The 20,211-nt window shown below is 45.1% G+C and overlaps 2 protein-coding genes across 3 annotated transcripts; one reads left to right on the top strand and one right to left on the bottom strand.

Moving 5' to 3' along the window:
• Positions 1 to 6,364: 6,364 nt before the first annotated feature.
• Positions 6,365 to 10,457, top strand: LOC123145201 (pectin acetylesterase 8). Its single transcript, XM_044564560.1, has 12 exons — positions 6,365 to 6,889; positions 6,973 to 7,055; positions 7,151 to 7,280; positions 7,447 to 7,526; positions 7,759 to 7,845; positions 7,939 to 8,063; positions 8,959 to 9,019; positions 9,265 to 9,318; positions 9,419 to 9,496; positions 9,593 to 9,692; positions 9,777 to 9,922; positions 10,025 to 10,457. The coding sequence occupies exons 1-12, from the start codon at positions 6,685 to 6,687 to the stop codon at positions 10,121 to 10,123; spliced, it is 1,248 nt and encodes a 415-aa protein (XP_044420495.1). The 5' UTR covers positions 6,365 to 6,684; the 3' UTR covers positions 10,124 to 10,457.
• Positions 10,458 to 10,651: 194 nt separating this feature from the next.
• Positions 10,652 to 19,253, bottom strand: LOC123145200 (dual specificity protein kinase YAK1 homolog). 2 transcript variants are annotated; one of them, XM_044564559.1, is made up of 18 exons: positions 18,525 to 19,253; positions 17,530 to 17,729; positions 17,024 to 17,177; positions 16,840 to 16,949; positions 16,671 to 16,740; positions 16,503 to 16,585; positions 16,321 to 16,402; positions 16,184 to 16,224; positions 15,947 to 16,069; positions 15,619 to 15,763; positions 15,404 to 15,512; positions 14,662 to 14,750; positions 14,398 to 14,472; positions 13,947 to 14,021; positions 13,063 to 13,862; positions 12,844 to 12,984; positions 11,453 to 11,715; positions 10,652 to 10,939 (listed from the first exon to the last, which is right to left on the bottom strand). In XM_044564559.1, the coding sequence occupies exons 1-18, from the start codon at positions 18,699 to 18,701 to the stop codon at positions 10,860 to 10,862; spliced, it is 2,817 nt and encodes a 938-aa protein (XP_044420494.1). In that variant the 5' UTR covers positions 18,702 to 19,253; the 3' UTR covers positions 10,652 to 10,859. The 2 variants fall into 2 exon arrangements, with proteins under 2 accessions (XP_044420494.1, XP_044420493.1); XM_044564558.1 differs by having other exon boundaries at positions 13,944 to 14,021.
• Positions 19,254 to 20,211: the final 958 nt, after the last annotated feature.

Raw genomic sequence — 20,211 nt, forward strand, 5'->3', positions numbered from 1 at the left:
CTCCCCACTATATATAGGGGTGGAGGGGGCTGGTTTCTTGCCCTCCAAGTCCATTGGGGCGTTGGCAAAGGTGGGGGAAAGAAATCCCATCATTTCCCTTCCCCACCGATTGTTATCCCCCTTTTTTAGGGATCTTGATCTTATCCCTTCGGGATATGATCTTATTCCTTCTAAGGTGGGATCTTGGTGCGCCTTGACCAGGGGTGTGGGGCCTTGCCCCCACTACCCACGTTCATGTGGGTCCCCCCATGCAGGTGGGCCCCACTTCGGAACCTTCTAGAACCTTCCCGGTACAATACCAAAAAATCCCGAACATTTTCCGGTGGCCAAAATAGGACTTCCCATATATAAATCTTTACCTTCGGACCATTCCGGAACTCCTCGTGATGTCCGGGATCTCATCCGGGACTCCGAACAACTTTCGGTTAACCGCATACTAATATCTCTACAACTCTAGCGTCACCGAACCTTAAGTGTGTAGACCCTACGGGTTCGGGAGACATGCAGACATGACCGAGACGACTCTCCGGTCAATAACCAACAGCGGGATCTGGATACCCATGTTGGCTCCCACATGTTCCATGATGATCTCATCGGATGAACCACGATGTCGAGGATTCAATCAATCCTGTATACAATTCCCTTTGTCAATCGGTACGTTACTTGCCCGAGATTCGATCGTCGGTATCCCAATACCTTGTTCAATCTTGTTACCGGCAAGTCACTTTACTCGTACCGTAATGCATGATCCCGTGACCAAACACTTGGTCACATTGAGCTCATTATGATGATGCATTACCGAGTGGGCCCATAGATACCTCTCCGTCATACGGAGTGACAAATCCCAGTCTCGATTCGTGCCAACCCAACAGACACTTTCGGAGATACCCGTAGTGCACCTTTATAGCCACCCAGTTACGTTGTGACGTTTGGCACACCCAAAGCACTCCTATGGTATCCGGGAGTTGCACAATCTCATGGTCTAAGGAAATGATACTTGACATTTGGAAAAGCTCTAGCAAACGAACTACACGATCTTGTGCTATGCTTAGGATTGGGTCTTGTCCATCACATCATTCTCCTAATGATGTGATCCCGTTATCAATGACATCCAATGTCCATAGTCAGGAAACCATGACTATCTTTTGATCAACGAGCTAGTCAACTAGAGGCTCACTAGGGACATGTTGTGGTCTATGTATTCACACATGTATTACGGTTTCCAGTTAATACAATTATAGCATGAACAACAGACAATTATCATGAACAAGGAAATACAGTAATAACCATTTTATTATTGCCTCTAGGGCATATTTCCAACAGAGAGGAAACACATTATACATAATTTGCATACATACGAGAGTATATTAAAATTCAAAAGTGTTGCATGTACATGAATAATTGATTCCGCAATATAGAAAACATCATAAATGCCAGTCATCCGAAGTTTATTCATACAATGTAAATATCTGACACATGACATGCAAGAACTGAGCTTCAACACAGATTCTAGTGTAGTAATCAGTGCCTTCATCTCTAACCGTCCTCTTTTTTCTATGTTCCAATCCTAGGTTAGTGTAGCCATGCATACTACATAATACCGTATTAAAAGAAATCACATGTCCCTGAGAAGACAATTCAATATGGTGATATCAGTTTCCCTCTTTCCTTCTCATGTCCTCCTGCCAAACACTCAAGCATATCAAGCATTATAACTGTGTAAATATTAATGAAGAAACAAAACATGTTGTGATCTGGAAGAAAAAAATTGGTGCTCTTAAGTCTTAAAACACTTCCATGGGCACCACTTTTTCTAGCACAAATCACTAAATATGTTGTTTCTTCAGGAAAAAAAATGTATTTTGTTAGAAGATACAAATATGTTTGTTGCAAAAAGTTCGACTTTTCTATTCTTTTTTTTGTTTCACACCGTTCATCCTAGAGCTGCTTTGGCTCCATATTGAATATTCGACTTTATTGTCAGCACTCACAATTCCCTCAAAGTCTCTCTGCTCTCTCTATCACCCAAGGTGGAAGAAGAACAGAGGAAGAACACTGAAGGTTTGTGCAGCGCTCTGAATGCTGCTTTTCTGTTTCACTTTTATTATCTCTAACAGAAAACAAGCATGCCGCAGGTCTTGCCCTCTTACCGGATCGTGCCATCCCATGACCGAGAACAAGTCCTTACAGGCCTACAAACGCGCCTCGGGATCGTACATCCCACGTCCTCAGGCGTCGCTAACAGTTTAACTGAAACTACTGAAGAAAACTGCTAACTGAAACTACTGACGAAAGCTGCAGCTAGAAAAACGCTGCCAAACTACTAATCAAGCCACACTGGTTTATTTGCTAACATTTATATCGCTGAATCTTAAGAAAAACAAAGAATAAGCTAGTCTAGGGGAAAATCCAGTTTGTGAGGTTAACTTTGCATGACGGTTCTAACCAAAAGCTAAGAATCAAATAATTGATGTATTCCTTTTTCTTTTGAGAAGGCAAGTTATGATTAGATTTCATGAGACACCTCAAAATTATCATTCAGCTTCTCAAGACGAGCATCTGATGTGGCCCCGACCAAACAATACTAAAGTTTTTCAATACTAATTAAAATAACATGACACATACCTTGTTCAAAAAATATTCTAAAAATTATGCAGGTTCACGTAGGTATATGAGTCTGAAGTCATATATTGTCTTAGGAAAAAATACACAGTTTCCCATGGGATTCTAATCATACAGACGTTATAGAATATCAAATTTTACTTGCGGAGAATTAAAACTGATATATGAACTCATAGGGGTTTAGGGTAACACACGATGAGAAGGAAGGCACATGTTGAAGTCGTGAAAAATCTATCTACAAGCAACACAACACTCATTATCGGGCATCTCTCTCAGACCACATATTAGAAGGATATTACTAATGCTGCATACCTTTTTTCAATTAGCATTTCCAAATAGAAATCTTCTGCTAGTGGATGCGACGAAGACAATACTGCATGCCGTTCTTGCTCCATTAATCTCATACAACTACACAAGTGTATATATGCTGTTTTGTAAAAAAGGATTACTCAGATTCCGTTCAATACACAATAATTAATATACAGGAAGTAAAATTACTTGATACAACAAAGTGGAAAAGCTTAGCTTTCTTCCTTGTAAGTAGCTCTTGAGATCTTCTCCACTTAAGAAGACATTTAGCAATGCTTGATAACACTGCTCCATTTTCCTTGAGCAATAAATCTGACACAGATCACAATGAGAAAAAAATCTGAATATTGAATAGAAAATCTAGTAACAACCCGAGGGGATGGTTCTCAGTAATTTCCCCAAGGATAAATCTGCAGTTCTCGAGGTACTTCGCAGATCCACAACCAATTAGTTTTTAAACATATTTAGGAGAGGCAATGGTTTCAATCACATAGTTGCACAAATCACTGACAAACTTCTTTGGGTCTGATAGAGAAACACAAAACTTATGGAGGGATGAACGTGGTTGGGATTTGGGAATAAACACAGTGGCTTGAGGTAGTTGGCACCGGCAGCCGGGAACGAGTAGTTTGCCACCAGCCGAAATCCTCCGGCGGGTAGCAGTAGGTGGCCGCGCAGCCGGCGGCGTACTTCTGGAGGTCGACGTCGGAGGATACGGGGAGCGGGCGGAAGAGATGGCGATGAGGAGGATGAGGTGGTGCCGGTGCGTGGTGGGGCTACTGCAACAAGAAAGGGAGGAAGCAAGAGAGGCGTCAGGGCACGGACGGCGGTAGCGGCGTACTGTTGGAAATATGCCCTAGAGGCAATAGTAAAATGGTTATTATTGTATTTCCTTGTTCATGATAATTGTCTATTGTTCATGCTATAATTGTATTAACTGGAAACCGTAATACATGTGTGAATACATAGACCACAACATGTCCCTAGTGAGACTCTAGTTGACTAGCTCGTTGATCAATAGATGGTTATGGTTTCTTGACCATGGACATTGGATGTCATTGATAACGGGATCACATCATTAGGAGAATGATGTGATGGACAAGACCCAATCCTAAGCATAGCACAAGATCGTGTAGTTCGTTTGCTAGAGCTTTTCTAATGTCAAGTATCGTTTCCTTAGACCATGAGATTGTGCAACTCCCGGATACTGTAGGAATGCTTTGGGTGTACCAAACGTCACAACGTAACTGGGTGGCTATAAAGGTGCACTACAGGTATCTCCGAAAGTGTCTGTTGGGTTGGCACGAACCGAGACTGGGATTTGTCACTCCGTATGACGGAGAGGTATCTCTGGGCCCACTCGGTAATGCATCATCATAATGAGCTCAGTGTGACTAATGGGTTAGCCACAGGATCATGCGTTACGGAACGAGTAAAGAGACTTGCCGGTAATGAGATTGAACGAGGTATTGGGATACCGACGATCGAATCTTGGGCAAGTAACATACCGACGGATAAAGGGAATTGTATACGGGATTGATTGAATCCCCGACATCGTGGTTCATCCGATGAGATCATCGTGGAACATGTGGGAGCCAACATGGGTATCCAGATCCCGCTGTTGGTTATTGGCCGGAGAACGTCTCGGTCATGTCTGCATGGTTCCCGAACCCATAGGGTCTACACACTTAAGGTTCGGTGACGCTAGAGTTGTTATGGGAAATAGTATGTGGTTACCGAAGGTTGTTCGGAGTCCCGGATGAGATCCCGGACATGACGAGGAGCTTCGGAATGGTCCGGAGGTGAAGATCGGTATATTGGACGAAGGGTATTGGAGTCCGGAATTGTTCCGGGGGTACCAGGCTATGGCCAGCATTGTCCGAAAGGGGTTTCGGAGGCCCCGGCAAGCGTTGGGGGGCCTTATGGGCCAAGGGGAAGGGGCAAACCAGCCCACCAAGGGGCTGTGCGCCCCTCCCAACCCCTCTCACGTAACCAGGAGAGGTGGGGGCACCACCCCTAGGGCAGCCGCCCCTCCCGGCTTGGGGGGGCAAGTTTCCTAGGGGGTGGGGGCGCCCAAACCCATCTAGGGTTTCCCCTGGCCGCCGCCTCCTCCTCTAGATCCATCTAGAGGGGCCGGCCCCCTCTCCCCTTCCCCCTATATATAGTGAGGGGGTGGGAGGGCAGCAACAGCCCTTGCCTGGCGCAGCCCTCTCCTCCTCCAACTCCTCCTCCTCCTCCGTAGTGCTTAGCGAAGCTCTGCCGGAGAACCACGAGCTCCATTGCCACCATGCCGTCGTGCTGCTGGAGTTCTCCCTCAACTTCTCCTCTCCCCTTGCTGGATCAAGAAGGAGGAGAGGTCCCCGGGCTGTATGTGTGTTGAACGCGGAGGCGCCGTCCATTCGGCGCTAGATCGGATCTTCCGCGATTTGAATCGCCGCGAGTACGACTCCATCAACCGCGTTCTTGTAACGCTTCCGCTTAGCGATCTTCAAGGGTATGAAGATGAACTCCCTCTCTCTCGTTGCTAGCATCTCCTAGATTGATTTTGGTGACACGTAGGAAAATTTTGAATTATTGCTACGTTCCCCAACACGTACTTGCGGGCATTGGAACCGTAGGAGATGGGGGAGGGGTGTAGGGGATGACGCGGAAGAGGGCGTCGTGGTGGAGATGTTGGGCGATTGTGCTGCGGCACAAGAGGAGGACGAGTCGGCGGACGGGCGACGTCGGCGGCGTATGTGCTTGCCGAGGTCGGCGCCTGAGGAGACGGACAAAGGGGGCGGAGGAGATGGCCGGCAATGGACTTGACGGCGAGGCTGGGCTCTTGGTGGACTTGATCCAGAGCGAGGGAAATCCGAGAGGCAGTGGAGGAGAGCGGTGACGCGAGATCCAGGCGACGGAGCTCTGTCTATGGGCGGCCATGGTTGCGGGAGCTCCGAGCTCTGTCTACGGGTGGCCATGGCTGCGGGAGCTCCGAGCTCTGTCTACGGGCGGCTATGGTTGCGGGAGCTCCGAGCTCGGGTGGGGAGGGATCTTCGTCCAATTCAAATCCGGCTGTCGAAAGAGAGGTGAGGGTCGGTGGCGAGGAATTTGGGAGCGCTCTAGAAGACTCGATATCCTTTTCGAGAGAAGGAGAATGGACTCCAGCCTGTTCTTTTACCTGAGAACATCCAGACTGTATAGGTTGTCCCTGCTCTAAAATTCTGTCTAAGCAGAGGGTGTTTTTGCAAAAATGCAAGTGACACATGGCTTGTCTCGATCTCAGCCATACATTGCCGATCGGGCGGCATAGATGGCGCGAAGGCAGACACGCCATCACCACCAACTCGCATTTTTATAGAAGTAGAGATTAGATTTTTACTCGACGGGTATATGAGGAATGGATACCCATTGCCATCCCCTTCATCCATGGAAAACAAACGTAGGCCGGCACGCACGGCAGGACAAGGAGCAGGACCAAGGGAGCCCCCGGAGCAGCTCGCATTGGGAAGCTCGAGGCAGCAGCGACGTCTGTTCCGCCCCAGTCCTCGGTCTTGCCTTTTTGTCCCTACTGCACAAGAGGAACGGAGAGACCATCCCGTGGCTGCGAGGTTGGCACGAGACGGCGTCTTCCGTCCGTTCCAGCAGGTCCACGTTCCGGTCGCCCTCCGGCCACCATGCTTTCCACCAGGTAATTTCCGGCCTCCCTCTTACCGCCACCATGGTCCAGTCCATGGCTGGCCGGCCCCTCGCTGGCCGGGCATATATGTACGTATGCGTGTGTCCTTCCCTGACCCTCCACCATCTCTTCCTCCTCACGCTCGCTCCTTCCCTGCGGCGGACTCCATGGGGAGCGGAAGCAAGCTCCGGCTCTGGTGCTCGGCGTTCGCCTGCGCGCTGGCGTTCCTCGGGGCACGCGGGGACGACGACCATCTCGTCGACATTACCTACGTCGAGAGCGCCGTGGCCAAGGGAGCAGGTCAGTCTCACCATCGTTGCTAGCTTCTCAGCATCTCAGTTGTCCTAGCCTGACGTGTGTGATCTTGTGAATCGTGCTGCTAGTGTGTCTGGACGGGAGCCCCCCGGCGTACCATCTCGCCCCGGGCTCCGGCTCCGGGGTGAGCAGCTGGTTGGTTCATTTCGAGGTCAGTACGTCAAATTCACTCGTCGCCGTAGCACTTGCTACAGAATTCAGTGCATACCAAGAAAAATGTTGAGCTCGATTCTGTGGCGGCGGCAGGGAGGAGCGTGGTGCAACAACGCGACGACCTGCCTGCACCGGTCGCGCACCCCGTTGGGGTCGTCCAAGGAGATGGCCAGGCAGGCTGCTTTCACCGGGATCTTGAGCAACGCGTCGGATTACAACCCTGGTACACTTCAGCTTCACCACCTGGCCATCCAATCATGTTTTGTGCTCTGCTTTTTTTACCAGGTTTCTAGCAGCAGTTCTAGTCTGCGATTGCCTAGGTTCAATATGTGCTTTTTTTAGTCGGAATTTATGCGCTCAATAATGAGTGCGCAATTTGTCAAAACCAGACTTCTACAACTGGAATAAGGTCAAGGTTCGGTACTGCGACGGCTCGTCTTTCACCGGCGACAAGGAAGAAGTTGATCCTGTGAGCCCGTGCTTCATGCTTTTCTTGATTTTTCTGCTGCTACCGGCATTAGTACCAGTCTGCGTAAAGTCTTTGTTTTATTTTTGCAATCTGAAAATCAGTTGGGTGTGTGCATCCTCGGTGTCACTACTTGATTTTTAAAGATGGTTGTATGCATCGATTGATGCAGAGGCCGGGTGTTTAACCTCCTTTAAAAAAATTACTCTTTACCGATTTTTTTAAATATGGACAGAGCACAAATGTACACTACAGAGGTGCGAGGGTGTGGCAAGCAGTTATAGAAGATCTGCTCGCCAAAGGAATGAACAAAGCTGAAAATGTATGCATTCTTATCAGCACAATATGCCTGGCATGTTCCTAACAACGAAACTGTGGCAGGCGCTAATTTCCTCCTTTTCCAAGGACGTGGCAGGCTCTGATTTCAGGATGTTCTGCTGGTGGACTAACTTCGATACTGCACTGCGACAGGTTTCATCAGCTCCTGCCAGCGGATGCCAATGTTAAATGCCTTTCAGATGCTGGTTTCTTCATCAACGTGTAAGGCAGATAAATCTGAAATGGTTTCATACTTAAACCGTACTTGAACCATACACGTACATGTATCTCTCAAAACCATACTTGAACCATACCCATTTAATGCCATTTTCAGCCCAACCAAAACTAAACCCTCTATTTTTTCCACCCAAACCAATTTAAACCCAATACATAACCGTGGGTTTAAACCCAATACATAGCTATGGGTTTGCTTCAATGTATATATGATTGCACAAATCGACATGTTAAGAAGCAAATGACATAGAAAAGGCATAAGTGCATCTACAACAGTTAGGGAGCAAAGTTATCGTTGAGATACGGTCAACACACAGCAAGAGTCAAAAAGACAATGCCCACAACTGAAAAGCTCACTGACAAGTGTATTAAAACCAATTGCTTAGCTAAAGCACAAGCAAACACATTCGATTTGCATGTTGTGTTTCCCCATAATACAAAATTACATAGTGCATCGCGGCATGTACGCGGATCAAAGATACTCGTTGTCGATGCGTCCTTGCTTATTGCACATAACCAATGCCTAGAAACCGGTTTGGACCCATAGTTTATAGTTGTTAATAACCCAATTGTTTAAGCCCATAACCAACTATACCCAAATTGGTTTCTTCACATACCCAAACCAAAACCAAACTAAAAAAGATTCAGCCCAATAAAACCTGAACCAATCAAACCCAAAGTAAGAACCGAACCGTTTCACCTAGTTTTTTAATAACCATTCTCAGGTTTGAAGGCAGAAGAGCAAAAGCATGCTACTATCTGTTTTTGCCACTTTGTAGATATTATTACTAGGCATTGCAATATATATGGAGAGAGAAGAAAGTGCGTTGCCTTTCTGAATGATTAGTTCCTCGTTTAACACTTGTCATCTCTGCTCTTACAGGAAGGACATTACCGGAGCCAACCACGCTGAGGCATTTTTCAATGATGTAGTTGCAACACATGTATGCACGTTTGACTCCTCTCTTCACCTGATTATTATGTAGATATAACAAACTGTGGCATGATATGAAATTTCCGAGTTGGACTCGAACTTGAACGGAGTGACAATATAAGAATTAAAAAGGCATCATTAAAATATATAGTATACGTATCATTTTGCAGCAGCAGCAACAAAAATGGTTTGCGCCTATTTTTTACGTTGTCTCTTCTTGTACCTGATCGCATTGTGTGCAAATACCGTGTACAGGGCTCGGCAAAGAACTTACCATCTTCGTGCACTTCCAAGTTGCCCGCAGGCGTGGTAAGATAATACTAATACTTGCAATGGCTACCACAATTGCACATCTAGAGATCAGACCACGGCCCCTTACAAAAACAAGTTGCTTCTTCCTTGGACGCAGTGCTTTTTTCCTCAGAACGAGGTGCAGCAGATCCAGACGCCTCTGTTCATCCTAAATGCAGCATACGACTCATGGCAGGTTATCATCCGGTAGAAATCTCGCTTGACACTCGCGTCCATCAAGCAAGGCATTCATATTTTTGCTTCTGTTTCCACGTGCCCGCGTCGCATGCAGGTACGGCACATCCTGGTGCCAGAGGGCTCCGATCCTGAGTGGCGAGGCTGCAGGGACGACATAACCCAGTGCTCCACGAAGCAGCTCGAGACCCTGCAGGGTACGTAGGCATTTTACATACTTGGTCGGTCAGCTATACGTTACGTATACTCACCGGAGAACGCACGGTGGTTGGCTGACGCAGGGTTCAGGGACGATTTCCTGGCGGCGCTGGGGGCGAGCGCGTTCGCCGGATCCAGAGGGCTGTTCGTCAACTCGTGCTTCGCGCACTGCCAGTCCGAGACGCAGGACATCTGGTTCGCGCCCGCTTCCCCGGCGCTCGGGGACAGAGTAAACCACCCTCTTCCTTCATCTCGCGCCCTTTAGTTGAGTTTCATCCTGTCCTGGTGTGTGTTTATCTGACGAGAGCTTCCTTCCATGTCTCTGTCGCAGAGAATAGCGGACGCGGTTGGGGACTGGTTCTACAGCCGCAGCGGGTTTCAGAAGACGGACTGCCCCTACCCTTGTGACTCCACCTGCTACACTAATTGATGCACCACCACCACCACTAGTGGTGCCTGGTCCGTCCGTGCTCGCAACCAACCAATGGCCTTGGTTCTATTTATACATTATTACAGGAATAAAAGGTGCAAGTGCCGGCTTCGAACATTAGTTTACAAGTCTAGGCTATTATTCATCAGTGGTTCCGATGTTCCATTGCGATGTTGTCAAATTTATGTACGTATTCCCTCCATTCCAAATTTGAACTAAAATCAACCACGACAAATATTTTGGAACAGAGGGAATACTAATATTTTGTCCGCTGTACTCGAGATCCGCCCTGAATTTATCCCCAGCTCTGGTTCATCTCCCCCAAACCAGGCATGTGTGACCGTAGACAGCAAGCACAACACCCGGTAGACCAGACCGGCTCCGTGCCTCCATCGCCACCCAGCATGTCTAAAAATAAAAGGCAGCACCAATGCAGCGCAACGCTCAGTAACCATGTTCATGGCAGATTCATGGCAGCACAACTTCTCACATGCAAAAAAACTGGCATCCCACAATGACAAAGAACCGTTAAAGAAACTGAAGCAACAACCACCACCAAACAACTGCTGTAATTATAGCCTATGCTTCATGAATCCAAGTACCACAACAGGACAACAGTCGGAGGAACGCTATGAGTCGCAAAATCAACAGCACGTAACCAGCGCAACAAAGAATTGCAAACACAAACAATTTACGCCATCAATTGGACGGCATTCCTCCAGATCCAAGGCAAGGGCTAGAAGATCCTCCCGAAATCCTTTCTCCCAAAGGACGGCGGCAGCCCGCTTGTTGCAAGGGAGTGACCAGCGCTTCCTCCTGCACACAGATAGTTCGTTTTAATCAGTATTATGCTTGAAAGACATAGATGCACACAAGCCTCTTTCTCCGGTTCCCAAACAGATCATGGAAGGAAAATAAAATTGTACTAATAACTTCAAAGCTTTGGTTGTAGGATAAGAGGACCCAATTATAGGTTGATCAACAGACCCTCAGTCAATAGCTCATACATTGTCATACAAGGTTTGAAGCTTAACAGCTACAGTTTTGTGCATCGACAGAAATCATATGCTGGTGGAGTATATTATCAAGTGTCTTTTTGTTATCTGTAGTCCTAAACATTATCACTGTCCTGAAGATTAATAGCAAGACTTCAAGATGTTACAAGTTTGCAACGATGATATCATCTAATACTGGAATAGAACAAGTTCATACATAGCATTATTACAGAACTCCTGCTCTGCAAGTGGCAGGAATATAATAGCCATGGCAATGTCAACAACATAATCAATAAAAAACCACCAAGTGTACAACAGTGAAATCATTCGTTACCCCAAGGCATCCCTTCAACCATCCGAGGGGGCGAAGTAGAATCTGGCATGCCATATTTGGACCAGGCAGATTGAACATTCTGGAGATTCCCCGTCGGGCGTATAGAGGTGGAACTCATATGGTTGTGCCGCTGAAATGGTTGTCCGTGACGACCAGGGAAATTTCGCTGGGAATAATTGGCATGGTTGTAACTATCATAGTTGACGTGGCCTGTTGAATGGCCACTCTCTCTGAGAGACGGTGCATGAAATAGGAAGTCATTTCTACAGCAGAAACATGAACAAAGAATCAGTGAATATACTTAATGCAGGAGCAGTAGCATCCAGAATTGGAAAAAAAATCACAGCGGTATTAATTATCTTTAATTGGCTGACAAATCAGAAAACAAAATATTGAAGCATAAAACTGTTAGGGTGCATGAAATGCATTAAAACCAATACGTCCCATGAACTAGTGCACAATGATGTTCCATAGTATGGATGTTTCTAACTGACAAAACCATCTCAAACTCTCAATCATAATGGGATATGCCTGGTAAAATATGCATCTGTATAGTGTCAAACCCTGGGGGCTAGCTAAAATGAGAAAACCTGAGAAACCATTTCCTAAACTCTGTATGAAGCATCATTCCATCCATTTCCATAGGAATAGGATATGTGCGTTAAAAGGTGCACCTGTTTACCTCCAACTACTGGGGCATGTATACAAATTGAAAGGACTGGACAAATCATATTGTTACCTCCCTACGTGAAGCATCAATTCCATTTGTTTCAATGGTCGCTAGTTAATTGCGATATCTTCAATTAATAACTTACGAGTGGAGCTTGTTGAAACTAAGTGTTATGATGTGCAAGATCACATGAAACAGTCATGAGCAGCATGGCACAGGGTGAAAAAACAATGAATGTGCATTACAGATATTGGGACACGGGGGCAGACAGACCTATCTCATCAAATAAGGGGTAGTATCTCATTAATTAAAAGAGTATCTTATTAGTAAATAATACTCAAAGGTCTTATATTTGTTTAGAGAGGGAGTACCATCTTACTGTTAGGAAAGTAGTATCACTTGGTTTAGATTAGATTTTCTGTTGCATTTGCTATTTCTCAGTCACCTGCTGTAGAAGGCAGTCCCTTTTTTTGGGAGTCATTAGATCCTATCACCTGGGCTAACCATCTCTATATAAAGAAATGAGCTACATCCATTATGCGCGAAGCAATCAATTAAACAAGTACTTGTCCTTCACATAGTTTAGTTTCTCTTTCGAGCCTAGTCTCATCTACCCTATGATCTAGCAAGCATAGCGTGTTTCTGGTATTCAAACCCAACAACGTTTAAGGAAGACCCCATTGCAGCAACGAAATATCGAGATCTCATCATGCTACAATACCTTTGATTCGAGCCTGCGATATCATGGCTTTGGATATTGGGCAATCTGCCAGACTGGATTGTTCGACCACTTGCATCTCTCAGGTGAAGACTGCCTAACTCAGCTGATAGTGAATTATCTTCTTGCAGGAGTGACTCATCGCTGCACATAAAATCGAATGAAAAGCTAATCCATAGGCTAGATTATTTTAAAATAAGTAACTTTAATATGCATGATTACCTATAGTTGGGATCCCAATCAGCTGGATCTGGTACTGATGAAGTGGAGGTTGATGTATCAGCTGGCACATTGGATGAGTGCAAAGGACGGAAATCATTGTAACCAGATGGTTGAACATAACCATGATTGGAAGAAGAGTTTGTGGATAAACCAGTGCTAACACCTATCTGGGGCCTCCAATTATAATGACCAGAATTAGGAAGTGCACCATATGAATAGCCAGAATGTCCTCGAGCAAATGCTGAACTGACACCATCTCCATGAGGTCCCTGGATTAGCTGAGATGTATACTCATGTGGTGGCATTGACATAGGAGGGTGACCAAGATTCCTTCTCCTATTGTATTGGCCTACCACAGCAGCTTTTCCTAATGAGGAACCATGACTGCCCCTTGCAGGAGAAGTGGCAACATACTTAGCAGTAGCGCTAGTTGGCATTTGCGCTTGGGAATTTGGAGGAGTAAATTGTGATGGACTGGCCCCAAGAGACATAGGACCTGGACCACCAGGACTTAGTCGAATGCCAACACCATGAGAGAGATGAGGCCTTCTTCTAATATCTGGACTAAATCCTAGAAATGTTCCTCCAGCTTGTGACTGTAAATTGAATCCAGAAGGGCCTAGTGGTGAATGATACATGTTAACGTTATTGACATCATAGCTTCCATAGCTGCTAGCAGGACCTACGTTATCATTAAAGCTACCACGGCTACCGAAGCTGCCGCAGCTGCTTCCATATGAAAAGGGCATCTTTGGCGGAAAAACGTTATTGAATGGTAGGGATCTGTTAATGCTTCCAACCTAGAAAAAATATAAATAATATATTATGGATGTATTCTTGCAAGGTTTCTACTGAATAGAAGCATGAGAGGACGTACTTACAACCTGAGGGGAAAGGCCAGCCGCTAGCCAGTGACCTCCTCCAGGATTGTGATCAACTGTTGCAGCACGACCAACGGGCTACAACAAAAAAGGCATAAAGCTTGACTTATAAACTAGAACTGTATGGAAAAGGTAGCTCTTGAGGTCCAAATTTACGAGTTACCCACCCAAACCATTCTGGTATAATGCCACTAAAACCATAAAGAAACTATAACCATAAAAGACATGACGTCTAAAGGGTGTAAATACAATAAACTTTTCAAGATTGATGGGAAGAAACAATGTTGCATGTACGTGTGACCAGGTGAAGACGGGATATCTAAATCGAGATGCATCTATCCTGTTGACTGAAGCAAACAAAAAAGTTGTTTGCTACAGCTAATGGTGATTTCACGTCACAGGTTGTTCACAAGAAGGATATGCAGCAAGGTGTCTGGAATAGGACCATACTTACAATTACGGGGGTCTCCCGGAAAGGCTCATAAGGACCAGTGAAGGCTTCACCAGTTATGAATGGATGATATGAAGCCTGAAATAGATTTTCAAAAGTGTGAAGCACTTCCATTGATGATTCTTCAAGAACACAAGTTAGCGCTCACAGAAAATCAAACAACTCTAAACTTCGTAAGGATATCAAACAAATTCCAGAGGCGAAATGAATGTAACTTCAAGTACACAAACCAGACAAATAATATCTAACTTTATCATTAGCCAATACCTGCAATGGTGACCATCGCTTATTAGGATCAAACTCAACAAGTCCTCTCAAAAAATCAACCAATGCTAAGCAATCTTCCTTTTCAGTCTCTGCGTAAAAATTAACATATATATGATTGCATTAGCAACTTTATTGTAAGGACCACTGTATTTTATCATGTAGTAAAAACTACCGCTCCATATGAAATAAATACCCATGCCTCGTCACTAAAGAACTGTACATTTGTATGCTGCGTGTATAAGCCTGGATTAGTTGTCTATTAACCAAATATGCCCATATGATGACATATGAATTACAGCGTGAAATATGAATAACTGTTAAAGCGACCATGTTACTTTCCCTGAAAGGTACTGGACTCAAATTACAAACATCGGATTAAATGGTTGAAAGGATATATCGAATGTTTGTTTGTTTGTGTGTGTGTGTGGGTGGGTGTGTTACAAGCTCTTCATATAATCTGCATAGGTGTGTATTTCACTGATACTGCAAGAGTAAGCTAACCATTTTCTATATTGGCCTAATTCCAGGCTATCCCTAGAAACAGAGTAAGAAAACCAAGAATTTATTCATGCTAAGAAGCCACTTGACGTTCAAAGACCACCACACAGAGACCGTAATATAGAAATAGAAACAGTAAGTGCTATATTGTATTGAACATTATTGCGGTAGATCAACCCTAAAATTTATAAACAGGGGTAAAGCCACCCCTATTAATAATAAATAAAAGCATCACTGAACAAACCTGGCAGATTACCCTCATTTAAATTCTTCCAAGGGTACGCGAATATGAGTCTGTCAAGCCTCCCACGAGGGAAATACCATTTCCCTATTTTTGGCTTCTTGGAATCCCTCTGTGTTGCAGGATTTAGACAGGGTATGAATAACACAGTATATGTATAAAGCATGACATAGAAGTAGTCTTCAGAATAACTTCCAAGGAAAAACCACAGAACTTACTGCTTCAACCTCGTCTTCTGTTAGTATTCTGTATGAACTGCGAAGACCATTATGTGCTTCATTACCAGGATAAATGCTTCCAACATGTTTAAAAAACTTCCTGGTGTTTTTAGCCTCCCTAAGAAGATCATCTGGTGGTTGCCCACTGTACATGTTGAATATTGGTAAATAAAGTATTATACCATTATTGAACACCTACTAACTGAAGTGAAACAGCTCAACCAGCTAACACGTACACACCTAATATCGTATAAAGAATTTATCTGCAAACAGCTGGTGGGAAAATAAGAAAGCAAGAGATTAAGATTTTCAATAAAAAAGAACTTACCCGACAATCTCAATCATACGGCTAAGGACATCGTATTCTGATGCTCCAGGAAATAAAGGTAGACCTATATAAAGTTCAGCAACTATGCAGCCAAATGACCACATATCAATGGCGGTAGTGTATCTAGCACTTGTTAAGTGTACAAGCCCACAAGCTAAAATCACAAACTATGCATTGTAAGATGTTTGTGTGACTAATGTTAAATATATTTGCTATTAGAGATGTTCAATAGGATACGGATAGCCAAGAAGCACTTCAGGCGACCTGTAATAACGGCTCTGGAAAAGGAAAAAAATACAAGCTTGACCTCATAATTCATACCGATTCATATTAGTAAAATGAACTTCAGACTGATGAGTGAGTTCGAATAAAACCTGGATATATGAGTAAATCGTTTTACCCTCCATGCACGCTGATCCAAAATCAATTACTTTAACTCCAGCTGCTGAGTTTACTCTGCAAAGGTCACCTCAGTCATCAAACTTAGCATTGTTGAAAGTGGTAGTACACAGAAGGCGTACAAACAAAGTGCTTATTTTCATGGGAAGCAACTCACTTCGGTGTTATGAGGATATTTTCCGGTTTTAGATCACAATGAATAATTCCAGCACCTTTCATGACAATCAATGCATCCAGTATCTAAAAGTAACACATAATAGTTAATATGGCAACAATAGCAACAAACACATATGAAATACATGCAGGATAAGAAAAGGACACCTACCTGTCTTGAGAAAGTACGGACAAATTGCAGTTGCAAACCTCTTAAGTTGTTCTTTTTCAACAGCTCGTACCTGCAAAGTTGGATTTTATGTTACCACATGAATCGAAACTAACACGGGGCATATTTATAAAATATAATAGTAAAGGCAGGTTTAATGGAAGTAACTTACAGGTTATGACCAAGCATTTCAAATGTGATGCACAAATGATTTTTCCATGGAAAAAAATCCAGCATCCGGACAATGTGGTGCTGATCATCAGGATCAAAATTTTCATTTAGCTGCAAATACATGAAACCAGTGTTGTGATGCCAATATTTCAACAAAATAAGTAAATCTAAGTAAATTACCATACCATGCTCAACAGTGAGACTTCCATGATAGCCTGCTGATAAAAGGCAGGCTGGTTTTTTATAACCTTCACTGCAACATAACTGTTGGTTTCTGCATCCCAGCATTTAGCAACCTGCCCAAAGGTACCTTGGCCAAGCATTTCTTCGACAATGTACCTTATTACCAAAAAAAATTGCCAAATGAAATGATGAAGCATAACTTAAACAATCTGAACCCTCGGATGAGCAGTTGTGGAAAAAAAGTTGAACCGGCTAGATCTACCACACAAGTTCTACAAATTGAAAGAAGAAACCAAATATTGCGACAGATCTTCGGATATATTTCTTCTTTCACATACCTTGACTTCTTAATTCTCATAAATAATGGGGCCCTCAAGTATTCATAGATATTTCTAACTTACAAAAATCAACTTCTTGCAAAAGTGAATTTGTGTGCTAAAAGTGTATGAAGTAACCAACGAGAAACAAAAATGTTAAAGCTGGTACACTGGAAAATAACTAAACTAACCTCCGGTCTGACTTCTTATTAACCAATTCCAAGTTGACATACAAGATTAGGTCAGAATTTGCATTATCAAGGCCATCATTGTGAACAGGAACTGCAGGACTGGTGAGGAAGTGCTTGGGATTTAGTGAATCTACGTAATTAAACTCGGGATTGCATTTTTCAAAAGTTTGGACGATGTCTCTGGTCAATCTTGCAACAATCTGCAGGAATAAACAGTTGGTATATCAGAGGTATATGGGCATGTGGTGCATATGAACAATGGTAACAAACTGAATTATAAATGCGCTCCATCTTCTGTCCCATAACGCACTAATTGAGATCAGCAACAGTGTTAAAGGATGTTCTTATAGCATTGCACTATTCGTTGGATGGTATAGGCAGGTTTGCATTGTCCAATGATCCATATTTTCTAAAAGAGATATCAACTACAACTAGGATCCTGACACACTTTTAGTTGTGCACTTGCGTAATATTTCCAAATCACTTATACTTGGAATCTCTTTACACTCATGATGGATTGGAATAGCAAGTCAAGCAAACAGAACATGTATATTATATATAACTCAACACTGAATGATTGTTGCAGAAAAAATAGGTGTGGATAATGAATGGGAATGCTAATTGTAGTCAGAAATGAGGTTTGCCTCTGATTAATCAAAAGACAATTTGAGTAGACCACACTGCTCCAGCTGGTCAAACTTTAGTTGCCTGAACCGTGCGTCCAGGCATCAGGAAGAAGGCATCAGCAGGAACGGTGCTGATTCGAGTAGTTCAAGTCACCAAAGTTTAAGATGTACTTGCTGGTTTCTTAAGCTGTAACGGTTTCTTACTAGCATTTCATTATAATTAATTTCCAGCTACGACGACCTCTGAGAATCGCTCAATCCAATTGACAGTTCAAATTCAGCACGGTGAGCCCGAGAATAGCTCCAAAAGGGAAAGCAAGGAAGCATCTTTTGTTAGCCCCGTGAGAGGGGAAGGTGTAGGAAACGTACAGGCCTCTTCCTGACGGCGCGTAGATTGCTTGAACGGGCGGCAACCCCATTGCCCCGGGCGGACGGCGCTTCCGCCCGGTCGCCCACTACCGCAGCAGCGTAGGACCGGAACACCGTGGACTTGGTCGGCGCCCACGGCGGCCCCGCCGCCTTCCTCTCCCTCCCAGTCTCCTCCATTCGCCTCACGCAACCACCTCCCAGCAGGCAGGCGCAAAGCGCCCGCAGAGATCAAGTGCCCAACAACAACAGCAACAACAACACGTCAGCCCAACCCGCACCAGCCCAGGCTCCTGTTGGGATCACGGCAGCGCACTCCGAAGCAGAAGCGGCAGCAGCAGCGGCAGCAGCAGACTAAGCGGCCGCCGGCGGAGTAAAGCTGCATCCTATGAAGCGGCCATCGCCCAATGCTACTCCGGCCCGCGGCCCCGCCGATCCGATCTCCCCGGCCCTCCGCCTCCTCCTCTCGCCGCTCGGGACTGCCCCGGGCGGGGCCAACGGCTCGGAGCCGGGCCGAATTGGGCGGGTAGGGTTTTGGGCCGAGGACGGCCGGCTGCTCGTGCCCGCCGTACTCGGGGCGGCGGCGGCGGGGAAGTGGAGGCGGAGGTGGTGGAGCAGTGGGGAATTTGGAGCGGGGCGGCGAGTCCCAATCCCCTCCTCCTCCTCCTCCCTCTTTCGTCTCTTTTCTTCCTTTCCTTCCTCGTCTCCGTCACCTCCCCTCGACTCTGTGGGTTTTTTTCCGCTCGCCTTCTTTCCAGCTAATATATATACACACGTCTGGATTTTAATTACTGCGGTTAAGCAGTGGAGTTGTAACACGGTCCCAGTGGCAACGGCCTGCAATTATCAACGTCGCCACGCTGAGCACCGCTGTCATCGCGTGCTAGGCCGCGCAACGTCACTGTGCTAGTGCGAGCGTGGCCGTCCGATCTGTCCATCGTGCGGCTCTAAATGGTCGAGAAACAATATATGTTTCATTTATTTCCGCCGAAAGGACTGCGCTGAAAGATATTCATGTATATCTATCTGGTATGACTCGCGTCGGTGGGCTGGCGGTCACGTAAACAAGTAACTGGCGAGCAATGAATGGCGAAAGATTGGGAAAAATATATGTTGGGCCGGCGCATTTTCTGAGGATGTGCATTGATCGAGCCATCAAGATAGATGGATAGGCGTGGAGCAATTTCCGGGTGCGTTACGAGATGTGTAATGGTCGATTCTTCAAGATAGATGGATTGAAAAGGGATTTTCGGATGCTTACAAGATCGTGTGATGGTTGAATCTTCAAGATAGATGGATAGCCGAGGAGTAATTCATGGATTTTAATTACTGCAGTTAAGCAATGGAATTATAAACACAGTCCAGTGACAACGACCCACAATCATCAACATCGCCATGCTAAGCACCACTGTCATCGTGTGTTAGGCAGTGGAACGTCACTGTGGCCGTCCGATCTGTCCATCGTGCGGCTCTAAATGATCGAGAAATAATATATGTCCCATTTATTTCCGCCGAAAGGGCTGCACTGAAAGATATTCATATGTATCTGGTATGACTCGCCGTCGGTGGGCTGGCGGTCACGTAAACAAGTAACTGGCGAGCAATGAATGGCGAAAGATCGGGAAACGCATATGTTGGGCCGGCGCATTTTGTGAAGATTGTGCAATGATCGAGCCATCAAGATAGATGG

The sequence above is a fragment of the Triticum aestivum genome, chromosome 6D (genome assembly GCF_018294505.1).
Source record: "Triticum aestivum cultivar Chinese Spring chromosome 6D, IWGSC CS RefSeq v2.1, whole genome shotgun sequence".
Lineage (NCBI taxonomy): Eukaryota > Viridiplantae > Streptophyta > Magnoliopsida > Poales > Poaceae > Triticum > Triticum aestivum.

Bases quoted from the DNA above. Each gene is read 5' to 3' on its own strand.
- LOC123145201 (XM_044564560.1), top strand. From the start codon at position 6,685: ATGCGTGTGTCCTTCCCTGACCCTCCACCATCTCTTCCTCCTCACGCT. The intron at 7,056-7,150 runs GTCAGTACGTCA...TGGCGGCGGCAG, and splicing joins GCTGGTTGGTTCATTTCGAG to GGAGGAGCGTGGTGCAACAA. The intron at 8,064-8,958 runs GTAAGGCAGATA...CTGCTCTTACAG, and splicing joins GCTGGTTTCTTCATCAACGT to GAAGGACATTACCGGAGCCA.
- LOC123145200 (XM_044564558.1), bottom strand. From the start codon at position 18,701: ATGGAGGAGACTGGGAGGGAGAGGAAGGCGGCGGGGCCGCCGTGGGCG. The intron at 12,985-13,062 runs GTAATCATGCAT...TTTTATGTGCAG, and splicing joins GATTGGGATCCCAACTATAG to CGATGAGTCACTCCTGCAAG. The intron at 11,716-12,843 runs GTATTGTAGCAT...TTTCTGCTGTAG, and splicing joins ATCGCAGGCTCGAATCAAAG to AAATGACTTCCTATTTCATG.